Consider the following 15,474-nt stretch of genomic DNA (forward strand, 5'->3'; position numbering starts at 1 on the left):
TCCTGAACATGACAATGAGTTCACTGTACTCCAATGGCCTCCACAGTCACCAGAGCTCAATCCAACAGAGCACCTTTGGGATGTGGTGGAATGGGAGATTCGCATCATGAATGTGCAGCTGACAAACCTGCAGCATCAAAGAATGAATGCAGTTGTGAAGGCAAAATGGGGTCCAAGCCGGTACTAGCAAGGCGTACCTAATAAAGTGGCCAGTGCGTGTATATTACTTGATACTTTTAGGAACTGACAACCTACCTATATCCACTTCCTATGCTACATTATGCTGATTGAGAGCACACTGTTTACACAAAACTATGGGAAAACCTACACTACATCTTGGAAGCTGTTTTTGTTTTCTTTTGCAGGCTCACTCATTTATAAAATATTTTTCAAGAATAAAGAACTAAATAAAAAAGGTAGCATTTTTATGCAGAACTCAAGGCAAACCTTTTTTTAAATTTTGGATAGAGTAAGGGAGGAATATAACCCCTGCTGTTTATTTTTTTCCATCTGTGTCCCATCTGGGAGATTTCCTTTCACTTCCTGTCCCGAAGTCCCTTTCCAAAACAAGAAATCCCTGGTAGTCACTAGACTTATCAGCACTAGTGTTCCTATTGGAAGATTTCCCCTCTATTCCTATTCTGGTGACCACTCAAATTTGGGAATTTCTTTCATTTTAACTTGCGGTGTTAACAGTATACAGGATAAATATATTTATTTATTTACTTATTTATTTCAGGTACTTATATAGAGCCGTCAATTTACACAGCGCTTTACATATATATTGTACTTTCACATTAGTCCCTAACCCTCAAGGGGTGTACAATCTAAAGTCCGTAACTTACATTCATACACATACTAGGGCCAATTTAGACAGGATCCAATTAACCTACCAGCATGGCTTTGGAGTGTGGGAGGAAACCCACGCAGGCACAGGGAGAACATGTAAACTCCAGACAGATGGTGCCATGCTTGGGATTTGAACCAACCACCCTAGTACTGCCAGGCAGAAATGCTAACCATTAATATATAGGGTGAATCGCAGACAGCAACAAAGACCTGACAAGTACTCTAATCCATTTTCATTTTAATTACTAAAAAAAAAAAAACTCAAAAAGTTTGGCCCTGTTATACTTTAACTGCTTCTCTCTATTGGAAACCAAACACTTCAGTGATGTCTACTGAAAAATCTGTTTAGATCTCTAAATGTACCATATGGGCAGTTTTCAACAAAATGGTAGCTGTCTGCAGACAGGAAACAACTCCCTGTTGCATAAATGTAATGAGATAGATAAAAGATAGGTTCAGCTCCTGTTTTCTACCTGTAGAGAACTCCTCAGATGAATTTCCACTCTTTCGGGGCTTAATAGTAGAAGCCGTGGGCAGTTTTGTCTTTTGTTTCTAAATCTTACAGGGAGTGCTAATATACAAAAGTGATCCTGTACAGAGCAAAACAACAGTACTCCTGAATTGCTGTGCCTCTCTCCTACATGAATTTACCTTTCCTTTGCGCCCTTTCCTGCTAGGAGGGAAGAAAATACTAGGTACTCACTCTCCTTCTCTCATGTGGCAGTGCTGGTGCTTGGTGATTGGCCCACTGTTGTCAAATAGTAGTGGTAGCCTTGTGTAAGCTTTGACTAGGATCGACTAAGAGCTTTCACAAGGCTTCTTCTCTTCACTTCAGGGTGGCAGGAAACAAAGAGAAATTGCAAATTTGATGTTGTGGGGCTGGATTTAAAGTGCCCCTTTTCCTTTGATCTGTTTTTCCACAGAATGAGGCAGCAAAGACTGTGTGTGCTATACAATTGAACTACTTGGCTGTATAAGAGCTTCTCAGGCTAAGTCCATGACACTTAGGGGCAGATTTACTAAAATTGGTGCACTCAGAATCTGGTGCAGCTGTGCATGGTAGCCAATCAACTTCTACCTTCAACTGGTTCAATTAAGCTTTGACAATAAAATCTGGAAGCTGATTGGTTTCTGTGCAGAGCTGCAGCCAATTTTGCACACACTAGTTTTAGTAAATAAACCTCATAATGTTTTTTTATTTGCTCTTACCTGGGTCTCCTTTAGATCCTGCTGCGCCAGGAGGTCCGGGTGGGCCAGCAACAGCAGTTTCTGTAGAAACACATCAAAGTGTTTTTCAGTTACCACCAGTCTTTCTATACGATATTTGGCACACAATAAACAGTTAAAAATGTCTGCATACCTGCTGATCCTGGAGGACCTGCTGAACCTGATTGACCTGCAGGACCTGCTGGACCTGCTGGACCTGCCAGGCCTGCTGGACCTGCTGGGCCTGGTGGACCTGCTGGACCTGTTGAGCCTGGGGGTCCCTGTTTTCCTTCACCTGAACGATGCAGTCAGAAATGAATGTTAGATACTTTCCTATACATTGATATAATTCTTATCTTAAGAACAGATAAAATACATTTTACTGATCATTTTCAGAAAAACCATATGCATAATTTAGCTAAAAGTTATGAGTACCAGAATGAAAAGCAAAATTCTATGTGGTAACATTCTCAGCCAATCAAAGTAGCAGTCTAGTCCAGTACTCTAAAGAAAGTTGACATCAGAGGAATCAATATGAGTTTCCAATTCCCATTGTCATTTGTTCCACTTTATTAAATGTATAGATCAGTTGTTAAAGTTGGGGTAATGACATAGTGAGTGCAATAAAAAAAATATCTGTTTTCTTATTAGTCGTAATTTCTAACTAATTCTATGGTCAATGGTTGCCTCCGAGATAGGCCAGAAATATGTTATACTTATCACATACAGTAAAGCTGCATGTTCTCATTATGCTAATATAGGCAAGGACTAAAGCCGGCCATAGACAGGCTGAATCTCAGCCATTTCAGCAGAGACTAGCCAAGATTCGATCAATCTACGGGCAGGCTGATTGTACCCAAGTTGATCCATCGGTACAACCAGCCTGTCAGATTTTTAGCATGCAATTACTGCCTGCGGGTATAGCTGCTAGCAGTAATCATTGTTTTCTGCTGGCCCAGAAGGCTCCCTGCACCCCCCCCTCCCCACTAGCAGAATAACAATAGCTCAGTGAGAGGCATTCCCCCATCAACACTGATTGTGTTTATAGGGGAATCTAGTGATTTTATAGAAGGCAAGAAGATCAATTAATCTATGGCTTGCCTTACCTGATGGCCCTCCTGGACCTGATGGACCTGCTGGACCTGGTGGGCCTCCTGCTCCTGCTAGTCCTGCTGGACCTGGAGGTCCTGGAGGACCTTGAGCACCTGCTTGTCCTGGTGGGCCTTGTATGGAAGCACCTATATAAGAAAAACAGAAAATCTAGGTTAAGACTAAAATTATAAATGCCACAAATTTTAACTTTATTTATGTTCACTTCATTTAAAAATAGACAGTGTCATCAGTCAAGTTATGGTGAGGGAACAAAAGTACCTACCACTTATATACATTAAAAGGAGCCCTAGACCTTTACCTACAAGAAGCCCCAACATTCTTAAAAAATGCTGTTTGTTGTCTATGGTTTAATAAGTTGGATTTTTATTACTATTTGCCTGTCGATATTTTTTTTGTAGTATTAGATTCAAGGACGATCTAGAGCAGCCCTTCTAAACCTTTTGAACACAGAGGAACCCTTGCAATAACTTTCCAATCTAGAGCTCATGAAACATTAGTGTGATGGTTTGTGGGAAGAATGCTCCTTACACTTCTAGTCATTGGGAAGAATCCTCCCCTTACAGATAGCTAAAAGAATCAATGGTGTCGGTGGGAACTATGTGAGAGCCACAAATTTCCCATTGCTCAAGGAATCTCTAGCAACCTGTGGTGGAACCCTAGGATTCCACAAAACTCTGGTTGAGAAACACCAGTCTAGAGGGTGGTGCCACCCATACACATATGTAGTTTGTCTAATGAACTCCTCTTGCTGCTCTGTTATCATTTGTCGGGATTATGGGTTATACCCAGTAGCTTCAAGGAAAAGCTACAGTAAAAATATAAAACTAGCAGCATAGGTGCTGAAGAGCACAAGATAGTCAGATTGAGATTTCAACAATTAATACTATTTTACATAGGCTGCCATAAGACCTTCCTCCAAAAGAAAAATTATCAAAACAGACAACCTTCCTAATTCCACAATCTAGCCTCTGCTCTAATTTGTTCTAGAATGTCTTTTCTGTATTTAACTTGTGCAGGCAACTTTTCTTATAAGTGACTCTTGAGTTTAGAAGATTTAATTAATACTTGCTTTTAAAACAAAATGTTCTCCAGTTTTATCACAGTCATTAGTAATTTTACCTGGGAGTCCTGGGGGTCCTGGAGGTCCAGGCATTGCTTGAGCCATCAATGAAGCTGTTAAGAGATTTAAAATGTTACATACCACTTCCTGGCAATCCTTTTAGTAACAATGCATTTTATGTAACACGTCTGCCTAAATATGTGCAAACCAGGAATAATTAATAATGTGGACTGGATTACTTTGATCATTAGGGATATTCACAGACCTATGGAGTTTCATCAAGGTGTTTCCACTCATGGTAGTCTTTGGCGTACCCTCCCATAATGCTTTCCATACCTTCCCACCCTTATTTGCCTTTGTCTGCTCTTTCACACAGCCAGGCAGACAAAATTGTCATCTCACTCTCATAGAAGCTTTGTAGCAAGCCAGTGGTTTGGCAAATATATTTTGTGTGTTTGCCAAACCAAATGCATTGAGGCTTATATCATTATCAAACATCAAAGTCAAAGATGGTGTGTTGTCTGCTATTCCTCTCCTCAGCACACTAGACAAAAGGTCATTCATTTATATGCACAAAAGCTAACAGTAGGTGTTAGGTAGGGTCAGCTTGAGGGCCTGTCAGCATGTGTGACCAAGCATCATAGTGTAGACTTTAAAACAAACTCAGACTGCTTCATGGAACATCTCAAAGGTTTTAAATATATTTGAATATTATGTCACAGTGATTAAATAATGTTAATGACTGAAATGTCTCAATAATCTCTGTAGCAATTTGCATATATTTACATAATTTGTTTCCTAAAACCTAAAGGGAAATATAGGGAAGGAGGTGACGTTTTGGTTTCAGCAATAGTGAAAGCAAGATCCACCAGTTTTTGTAGAGCCCCGAGTATGAAACATCAGTAATTGTAACACCTGATGCTTTTGGTAAGAGTACAATGCAAAAGGTGTTCATACAAACAAATGATGAAAAATTCTAGAGTTTTTGCTGCAAGAAGCATCCAAAGGCTCTAGGGTCACATGAGTTGTACAAGCCAGATGTTAGGGACATTAGCAAATATCTTAAAGGAATGTATGTTTAGAAATTTTCTTTACGTATTGTGTAAAGAACAAATACATACTTTTTAGCTGACATAATATAATATACATTTATTTTTATTGTTTATAAACTGCTACTTTATAAAATCCTGATTTCATTTGTAAAAAAACACTTACTTCCATGCTAAGTGTACAGTGCATGCTGGGCTGTCTAATAAGAAACTCCAGCACTAGCTCTGCACTTGTTTACTACTCCTGCATACTGATGATCTAGAGATCTGAAGTAGGTGAAGAGCAGGAGGATGTGTATCCCTTCTCTGAGTCAGTCAGCTGACTCAGAGGAGGGATGAAAGAATACCCAGTCTTCTTATAGTCTTCTCAACTGTGTGCAAATGTCTATACTCATGATGAAAATAATGTATGGTATAATTCCAGAGGATGTCTTACGATAAATAATAAAAACTTACCATCTGATCTTGTGACAGAGATACCAGGTTCTCCAGGGTCACCACGAGATCCTTTGGAACCTGGTCAAAGAAATACATTTTTAGCATATTTGTCAAGGTACGTTCTGCTAACCCTCATAATAAATAAAGCCAAGCTTGAAACTTGAAACTCTAACATGATGGCACATACATTCAAAATATTTAATTACAGAGAGATTAAATCGCTATTATATGTAACTTTTTTATTACCTGGTGTTCCTGGAAGACCAGATGGCCCAATTGGACCTGTCATAAGAAAAAAATGCAAAAATATTTACTGAGGTATAGCTTAATTCAGTAGAAATTACCATTTCAATACTGTGCAATTTTCCCCCTTCCTGCCCAGGCCATTTTTCAGGTTTCAGCGCTCTCACACTTTGAATGACAATTGCGCGGTCATACAACACTGTACCCAAACTAAAATTTTATTATTTTCTTCACACAACTAGAGCTTTCTTTTGGTGGTATTTAATCATCGCTGGGGTTTTTATTTTTTGCTAAATTAACAAAATTTTGAAAAAAAAACACGTTTTTCTTTGTTTCTGTTTTAAACGTTTGCAAATAAATAATTGTTCTTCATAAATTTAGGCCGAGATGTATTCTGCTACATGTCTTTGGTGAAAATAACCCAAATTAGGATGTATTTTTTAGTTTGTAGGAAAGTTATAGAGTTCACAAACTATGGTATAGATCTGAATATTGATCAATCCTGAAGTACTGACAGCCAATCTGATTTCTTGAGGTCCAAGAATGTCAGAACAGTACAGATATCCCCCAAATGACCACTTTTTGCAAAGTAGACAGTCCGACGTACTTCATAAGAGGCATGGCGAGTTTTTTGAAGTTGTATTTTTTTTGTCATATTTTTTTGGAAAATGAAAAAATAAAAAAAATGATTTTCACTATTTTTTTTTTACATACTGTCACCAGTGCAGTACAGCATCATCATATAACTGGCATGGCGGTGATCAGGGACACTGACTGGTGACAGTGTGAAAAAAAAAATATATATTTTTTTTTTAAATTTTTTTTTATTTTAAATTTTTTATTACATTTTTTTCTTTTTTTTAAGATTTTTTTTTCATATTTCACTATGTCCAAAGTAGTACAATTTTTACACAATTTATATAAGCAAGTATTTACCTGAATGACCGATTCATTCAGGGTTTTTTTTTTTGTGCTTAGCTGTGATTTGGCCACAGCTAATCACATGACATGTGCATGTGATTAGCTGTAACCATTCACAGCTAGACACTAGTATACAATGGATGGCATGAATGAAGCTATCCATTGTATACAACTGTCATGTGACCTGCTGTGATTGTCACAGGTCACAGGTCACATGGTAGCGGCAACGGGGGCCGATACTCAAATCTGTCATCGGCCGTGTCCGAGGTACATGGCCGGTGACAGATCGCTCCGCTGCGCGGCTCTGCAAGCGCGCGAACTGCGCATGTGCAATATATGGCGCATGCGTCATATGGCGTCCTCCCGGAAAGGTAATACATTTTTGCGGACGCCATTTGGCCATAGGCCGGGCGTCAAATGGTTAACAAACTAACTTGATTTGAAAATAATCGTATTGGATATAAAAAAAACTACATATTTATAATAGACTGTAAACCATATGGCATTAAACATATATTGCTTGCTTATGTGTGTGTTTCTTGATTGGCCTAAAGCCAAACATATTAATATGGATTATAGGAAAAGGATATCTTGCTCTTGAAATTCAGAGAGGTGTGACCAATGAATGAGTGAGACAATCTTTCGTTGGCAGTCAAAATGTAAAATATTTTGGTGCATGTAGCCATTAAAGTGGTATTAAACCCAAAAACTAGAGTTTATTAAATTGCAGCTTACCAATTATTAGATGTGGTGGCTGCACTAGATTTGTTTTTTTATGCTTTTTTTTTTATTTTCAACTGGTAGGCAGGCCAGGTAATCTGCTATTTTTTAACATACTTTAACATATCAAGCTGTCCAGGCAACCTGGAAGTTAGAGGGTTGAGGCAAACCATTTATCACTGACAGGGGTGCTTACAATGGTCAGCATTTATTTATATATGTAAAACCTTTATTCCAAAAAGAAAAAAAAACCTGTTTGCTGTAACTGCTTCTAATGTGTTAGCAGGAGTTCAGCTTAAATTTGTTTGAGTCCATCTAAATCTGCTAGCCCAACACTACCCTCTCCACAGACTGACAATGCTGCTGTCCAAAGGTATCTTCACTGTTCCTCTATCCAGAATGGAGACACCCTAAGACAGGAAGTGTGTTAAGGGCTTGATCACCATGTGAAATAAAGGGAAAAGAGCCTAAAAAAGAAAACTAATGCAGCCACAACATCCTAGGATTGGAAAGCTGCAATACATATATATATATATTTTTTATATTAATACAGCTTTAAATATTATTGTTTTATATCACAGTCCTATATATAATATATAATTACAGTAGCATAATCTATTGGTAATCCTGTACTCAGCAATTTTAGTTCTACTATGTGAACATACCTGGAAGTCCTGGTGATCCTGGTGGGCCCACAGGTCCTGCTGGTCCTGGTGGTCCAGGCATGGGATATGCACCAGAATCTGAAAGAAAAACAAATATTGTCTGTACTGCAAGACAGAACACTGCATTTTTACTTTGCCATACGATATACACATCTTACAGTGCAACTAAAGCCAAAACGTTTTTAGTGGCAAAATTTTTGTAGAGAACAGTTATAATCTCTTTCAGGTTTTTAAAACTATCTGTATGCACTCCTGAATGATTCACCCTTCTGTTTCTTTTGGTGACCATTACTACCAGGGCACAAAATGGTGGGAAAGCCAATATTTTACATCTGATGCTGGAACAAGAGGTGAGGGACAATCTTCCAGGAAGCACACTTTGGAGGATTCTCTTTCACCTTGGAGAGAATTTTTCTTACTTTCTATTTGTTTCTAGGACATAAAGTGAAGGGAAATCTCCCCAGCAAGACACAAACAAAAATAGAAAAGGTGATTTTAGCTATTCTCTACTAAAAAAAAGTAAAAGAGAAACAGGTGTAGAACATTGCCTATTATGTACCTAGCAAGCTGACATCCCCAGTAAGACAGAGGATGATTGGAATGAGGGACTTGATTACATGCCCTCAGCTATTTCAGCCAGGGATAGATCGATTCAGTTAAAATTTATTCACAGGGCTTACTATACCTCTTAGTGTTTTTCCCGGATCTATTCTACACGGTCTGCACTTTGTCCCAAATGTAACCTGGCAGTTGGGATGTTTTTCCATGTAGACTGTATGTCCCTCTATCCAGAATTTCTGGCATGAAGTGGCACTGGATGTTAACAGAATAGGTGATCTGTCCATGGGGATGGACCCTAGAATCCTTTTCTCTGGAATTTGTGACTCAGTGGCTCATTCTACCCAAAAAAAAAGCTCTTTGTGTTTTATGCCAGTTTCTATGTTAGGAAGGTTATCCTTAAGAACTGGAACCTACCCTTACCCCATACTGGCACTCACTGATTGACTCTGTTCTACCTCTACACCCTGTTCCAAATTATTATGCAAATTCTATTTTTCTCATTTACCTAAATAATTGATGTAAATAACAGTCAGCATAATTCTCATGCTATCAACTATTAAGAATACAATTCAAATTTTATTGAACAAACCTCCTAATGATAACAGTATTTTTTTTAAACATAAAACACTTACAATGCATTGTTCCAAATTATTACACACAGTAAGTTTCAAAACACTTTATAGGTTGTAAAGAACTGAAAATTGTCATTTGTTGTGTTTGCAGCATATTTACTGAAATCAAAAGCTATTTCAATCAAACTTTTAACAACATTTTAACTTTTTAAACATTTTAACAGGTCACGTTACATTTTAACATAGGACCCCTTATTTGATAGCAGCTTCACAAGTCTTGCATCCATTGAACTTGTGAGTTTTTGGACAGTTTCTGCTTGAATTTGTTTGCAAGATGTCAGAATAGCCTCCCAGAGCTGCTGTTTGGATGTAAACTGCCTCCCACCCTCATAGATCTTTTGCTTGAGGATGCTCCAAAGGATTGAGGTCAGGGGAGGATGGAGGCCACACCATGCTTTTCTCTCCTTTTATCCCCATAGCAGCCATTGATGCAGAGGTATTAATGCAGCATGAGATGGTGCATTGTCATGCATGAAGATGATTTTATTACGGAAAGCATAGTTCTTCCTTCTGTACCAGGAAAGAAAGTGGTCAGTCATAAACTCCACATACTTTGCAGAGGTCATTTTTACACCTTCAGGGACCCTAAAGGGGCCGACCAGCCTTGTTCCCATGATTCCGGCCCAAAACATGACTCCACCACTGCTTGCTGACGTCGCAGCCTTGTTCTTACAGGGTGGCCGTCCACCAACCATCGACTACTCCATCCATCTGGACCATCCAGGGTTGCACGGCACTCATCAGTGAACAGGACTGTTTGAAAATTAGTCTTCATGTATTTTTCTGCCCAATGCAGCCATTTCTGCTTGTGAGCATTGGTTAGTGGTGGCCGAATAGAAGGTTTATGCACATTTGCAAGACTCTGGAGGACTCTACACCTTGATGTCCGTGGGACTTCAGAGGCACCAGCAGCTTCAAATACCTATTTGTTGCTATGTAATGGTATTTTAGCAGCTGCTCTCTTGATCCGATGCATGGATCTGGCAGAAATCTTCCTCAATGTGCATTTATCTGCACGAACCCGTCTGTGCTCTGAATCATCCACAAATCTCTTAATAGTGCGATAATCACGCTTAAGTTTTTGTGAAATATCTAATGTTTTCATACCTCGTCCAAGGCATTGAACTATTTCACTCTTTTCGGCAGCAGAGAGATCCTTTTTCTTCCCCATATTGCTTGAAAATGGTGCTCTGCTTAATAATGTGGAACACCCTCCTTTAGTAGTTTTTCCTTAAATTGGGCTCACCTGCCAATCTAATTATCACAGGTGTCCGAGATTGTTTTCAGTGATCAAAAGAGCCCTGACACACAATGCCATCCATGAGTTAAACTGAAAACCAAAATATTTAATCTTTGTGACACTTAAATAGAAATTGCATAATAATTTGGAACAGGGTATATATAAGCTCACTTGTGTGGGATGTAAGTGCCCTGAAAAGTTTGGTAAAATTTAGGATGCCTGGGTGGTGGCTAGAGCTCTGACTTTGTAAACATCGCATCTCAAATGCGGTCTTTAATGTTGTGACATGGTGGCTGGTATGCTGTCTCCCATAAACACATTGCTATCCCCTGTTCCTGTGCAACTGGGTATATTATCCTGGGTATTTCCCCTGTTAAGGTTCCTCTCCCTCTTGCCCCTACTTCCTGTGGTGTTATTTCTCCCAGCCTCTTTTCCTCCACTCTCCGTTACCCCTCCTCCCCCCCTCCTCCCCCCTCCTTCTTTTCTTCCCCAATGTCCTCTCTTTCCTTCCCTTTTACTTTTGTACACATTGGAATGGAGCCCTGGGAATCTTATAATGTGTACAAGATTCCCTGTGGAGTTAAAGCCCACCTCCACTTACAAATCACCTCCTTGACCCCTTTTGAGATATGTTGGAAACAGAACTTAAAGGTTTTGATGTCTACTATCTTCTGATTGAACTTTATTGTAATTGAATCTGATTTTCTGCATTGCAGATTACATCTTTGATATATTTGTATCCTCAAATGTCTTCTTTTTGACTAAGATTGTCAGAGTGTTATGTACTTCACTGTTTACAGTACTATGTACTAATTGTTTTTGTTGATGAATAAAAACTTTTCTGGTAAAATAAAAACTAAAAGAAAAGGTTTGGGCTTTAGATATACTTTAATCAGCGTACATATTTGTGTTTTTGTTGGGCTTGGATAGAGCACATAATTGTTGTCTGAATATCCCACTGTACGGCATTACAGTGCAACCCTGCCTTTCTGCCTAATGATGCAAATATTTCAAACAAGCATAGAGATGGTGTCACATGTTTTAGTTTTTGTTTCATAGTTTAGAATAAGCAAAGTTTTGGGGAGTTCAGTCCAAATACAATGACATCTTTCTTAAGGTGGTCACAAATATAACAGTATGACCATTCAATTAATTATTCAGGTTGATTAAACAGATCAGTTGAAAATTGCAAACTAAAGACTCTTTATATGACAGATTTAATAATCTCTTGAGAAATATTGTGTATCAGAGAACTGATTGTAATAAGTATCAATTAAACAATTATTTTTCATAGCTCCTTTAGATTTATGACTGATAGATCATATTTTTGACTAATATTTTCACTAATTCACACAGTATGGGATGATGTTGAGTGCATTGCTTATTTTTAATATTTTAATAATATTTTAATTGCTATTTTTGTCATTGCTTCTGCCTAGATTGATCATAAATGGCTACATGGCTACATAGCGTCTAATATGGTCTTGTACAAATAAACAAACAACTATATTTCATCACTGGAATCTCTGGCATATATAAAATCAACAGGTGAAACCCACTGGCACCACCCTAAAACTCTAGTATCAGTAATGATGGCTCTTAGGGCTTTTCTATGGTCAGATACTCCAATGCTTGCATAACAGCTATGACAGTTAATCCATATTAAAACACATATCAACTGTCAACATGTAATATACGCTACCAATATAACCAGTTTGTATATACCAGGGGTCTCCAAATTTTCTAAACAAAGTGCCAATTTACTGTACCTCAGACTTTGGGGGCCAGATTGTGGGCAGTGAGAGTAGAAAATACCCAGCATTAGTGCATGTAAATGTCTCAGGCTTGGTATTAGTTGGTGTCAGTGGGAGGAGTAGTGCCCAGTCCTTTATACTAGTGGGAACAATTATGCCCCATTGTTGGTGTCAGTGGAAAGAAAAATGCCCCATCATTGGTGTCAATTGAAGTAATAAATAGTTCCCCAATGTTGGTATCAATGAGAGGAATAGTGCCTCATATCCGAGGGTGGAACAGTGCCCTAAGGGCCAGATAAAGGCAAGCAAAGGGCACCATCTGGCCCATAGATCGCAGTTTGGAGATCACTGGCTTATACAGTAGACTATATCAAAGAAACACAACAGCAGTTGATCATAATTAAATACTAGGATGTACCTGAAGAAACTCTTCCTGGATCTCCAGCGTCACCTATATGGCAAGGCATCAGAAATATATAGTTAATATTTTTAGCATATTACTCTTTTCTGAAGCAGATGGAAACAAATGTAAAATCTCTGATCATTTAAATATCATTTTATCATTGTTCTTTACCTTTGGATCCTGCTCTCCCAGGTGTTCCAGGTGGTCCTAAAACAGTTGAGATTTGCATTAAATATTTGTTTAGATTTTTTTAAATAAAATCTCTAACAGGATAGAATAATTAGTATTATTCGAAAGTCAAAGAAAACATATATCTGCTGCATAGTATGGAAAAAAAATACTTTGGAACTGAAGAGCAAAACTGGCATGCAAAACTGTCACTTTAGAAAGACAATTCTATCCTAGTTTTATATCCAGGTAAAATGGCTCTGTTCTACAGTATTGAAAATGATAAAAACAGGCCCTACTGATCTATTGTTTTATTGCACTTTTTCTCTCTATTTATTAGAAAAATAATTGCTGTGTGACTGTCAAAGCATTTTCACAGCTGTCAAGAATAATACCAGTAATGTGTCTACTGAGTTTATTTCCTAAGATCATCACCACCATCTAGTGGCCATAATGCTGTATTTTCCTGATTAAGGTATTTAGAGAAAATACTGCATTATGGTCACTGGATGGAGCTGACGATTATAGGAAATAAACATATTAAACATATTACAGGGATATTTTGTGATGGTCCCCTAAAAGACTGAGCAGTGAAGAAGCAGCAGCAGCATCACCCAGCTCGCTCCTCCTGTCAGCATGTTTCTTGTTAGCATATGTACACTGCAGCATACATTTTACCATACCCTATTTTCATTTAAAATACATGTAAAAATATTAATTGTATATATATATATATATATATATATATATATATATATATAAATTTAATTAAATTTGAATTTTAAAGAACACATTCTTATTAATTTAATTATTTTTTTTTTTTAAATCATTTATTATTTCCTGCCAACTGTAGATATACACTGCAGTTATCAGCAAAAACTAAAAATTAACATATACATACATTTCATTTGACAATCCCAACAATATAGGTACCCTTTATGAAATGATGCTAACAAGGAAAATATCCCATACTTTCTCTTTAATTCTTCTTCTTATAAATATGATAACTGAAATGAGTTAAAGACGAAGAATGAATCCCATATAAAAAATTCTGGACAGAGACATGATAATTACCCATCTGCTCTTTAGCCAACCTAATTTTAAAATTTTACCTGTTTGGTGTACAACTGAAAGGTACATATAAAACATATCAAAAGACTGCACTGATGTGTTAGATTTCATCACTGCAGAATTGTGAAATAGTATAATTGCCCCCTTACCGGAAGGATACTACTGCACAATTGATTGATGGACACTAGAAATTTTCCTACTACTGTTTGAGAGTTTGGTTTGAATGGGTGTTGTTACATATGTGTTATATACTGAGTTCGGAAAGATTACCTGGTGGGCCTTGTGCTCCGGGAAGTCCTATAAATAAGGCAAAAACAAAGCAACATAATCTATTAGTTTATGTAACTACATTGTAATGTAAATGTTGTGCCAGGAAAACCAGCTTTCTAAAAGGATCTACTTTCTTGTTGTGAATAATTAAAGCAACAACTGAACAGAAAAGATTATGTGGAAATAGGTATCATGTGTTTTGTGATTCTTTGCACAAAATAAATTATGTATTAGTTAAACTTTCTGTGACATTTTACATTATGTGCACCCACCCTCTGCCCACAAGTTACTATCCATTAACATCGAGTGAGAATTACATAATTACAGCAAGTAGTCAATTTAATGGGCAAACATTTGTTTAGCTGACCTATGCTGTAAATATTCTAACTGGATTATCAATTGAACAGTTGTACAAGAAAAAAAACAAAAAAACACCTTGAGTACATAGCTAAGATTCTATTGCGAGTACTTTTGGTGATTGACTTACTAAAGGCAAATGCAAGTTCACTTTGCATTTCTCTTGTAAAGTAAAAATTATCTTGCAAAAGCTATCAATTTATTTGCCTTCAATAAATCAACTGCTATACATTGTTTCTCAACATCGTTGCTACTGTTGGAAATTGAGCGCATGAAGCTAGTTTTTGGTACCAAAGAAGTGTTTTTCCTTATAGTGACTTCTGAGTAACAACACAGGGGCTGTTTACTAAAACTGGAGAGTGCAAAATATGGTGCAACTCTACAAAGAAACCAATCAATGACCAAGCTGAAGTTAAAACCTGATTCGCTACCATGCACAGCTGCAGCAGATTCTGAGTGTTTCAGTTCTAGTAAATCTACTCCCATGTCTTCAGTTTGTTAATTGCTTATATTACAGCTGACTTTTCCTTTACTTTAATTATTGGACATATTTCCTGCTGACTCTAATGGCAATGGCAGGTTATCATTTAAGCAGGTGAAAGAAAAAGGAGCATATAGATTTCAGTCTTTATAGAGAAATGAATGGCACAGAGGATAGCCAAAAAGAAAAGGGGATAGATATACCATCAGTTCCCATACTAATTGATCATTGTGTATTCTGCCCTCCTAGAAAGATAAAGCCAATGGGGCTGAT

At 37.6% G+C, this 15,474-nt stretch overlaps 1 protein-coding gene across 2 annotated transcripts in view; it reads right to left on the reverse strand.

The window, feature by feature from the left end:
* Positions 1–15,474, reverse strand: part of COL17A1 (collagen type XVII alpha 1 chain) — an 81,074-nt gene that overhangs the window by 21,737 nt on the left and 43,863 nt on the right. For both annotated transcript variants that reach the window (XM_089690271.1, XM_089690272.1), the window contains exons 33-42: positions 14,364–14,390; positions 13,026–13,061; positions 12,870–12,902; positions 8,265–8,342; positions 5,962–5,997; positions 5,734–5,793; positions 4,288–4,341; positions 3,162–3,293; positions 2,210–2,350; positions 2,059–2,118 (exon numbers count right to left, since the gene is read on the reverse strand). In XM_089690271.1, the coding sequence (XP_089546397.1) occupies positions 2,059–2,118; positions 2,210–2,350; positions 3,162–3,293; positions 4,288–4,341; positions 5,734–5,793; positions 5,962–5,997; positions 8,265–8,342; positions 12,870–12,902; positions 13,026–13,061; positions 14,364–14,390 (657 nt within the window). The remainder of the gene's footprint in view (positions 1–2,058; positions 2,119–2,209; positions 2,351–3,161; positions 3,294–4,287; positions 4,342–5,733; positions 5,794–5,961; positions 5,998–8,264; positions 8,343–12,869; positions 12,903–13,025; positions 13,062–14,363; positions 14,391–15,474) is intronic.

The sequence above is a fragment of the Staurois parvus genome, unplaced genomic scaffold, assembly GCF_062004578.1.
Source record: "Staurois parvus isolate SC_StPar_1 unplaced genomic scaffold, SC_StPar_1.0 ptg000525l, whole genome shotgun sequence".
In the NCBI taxonomy this organism is placed as follows: domain Eukaryota; kingdom Metazoa; phylum Chordata; class Amphibia; order Anura; family Ranidae; genus Staurois; species Staurois parvus.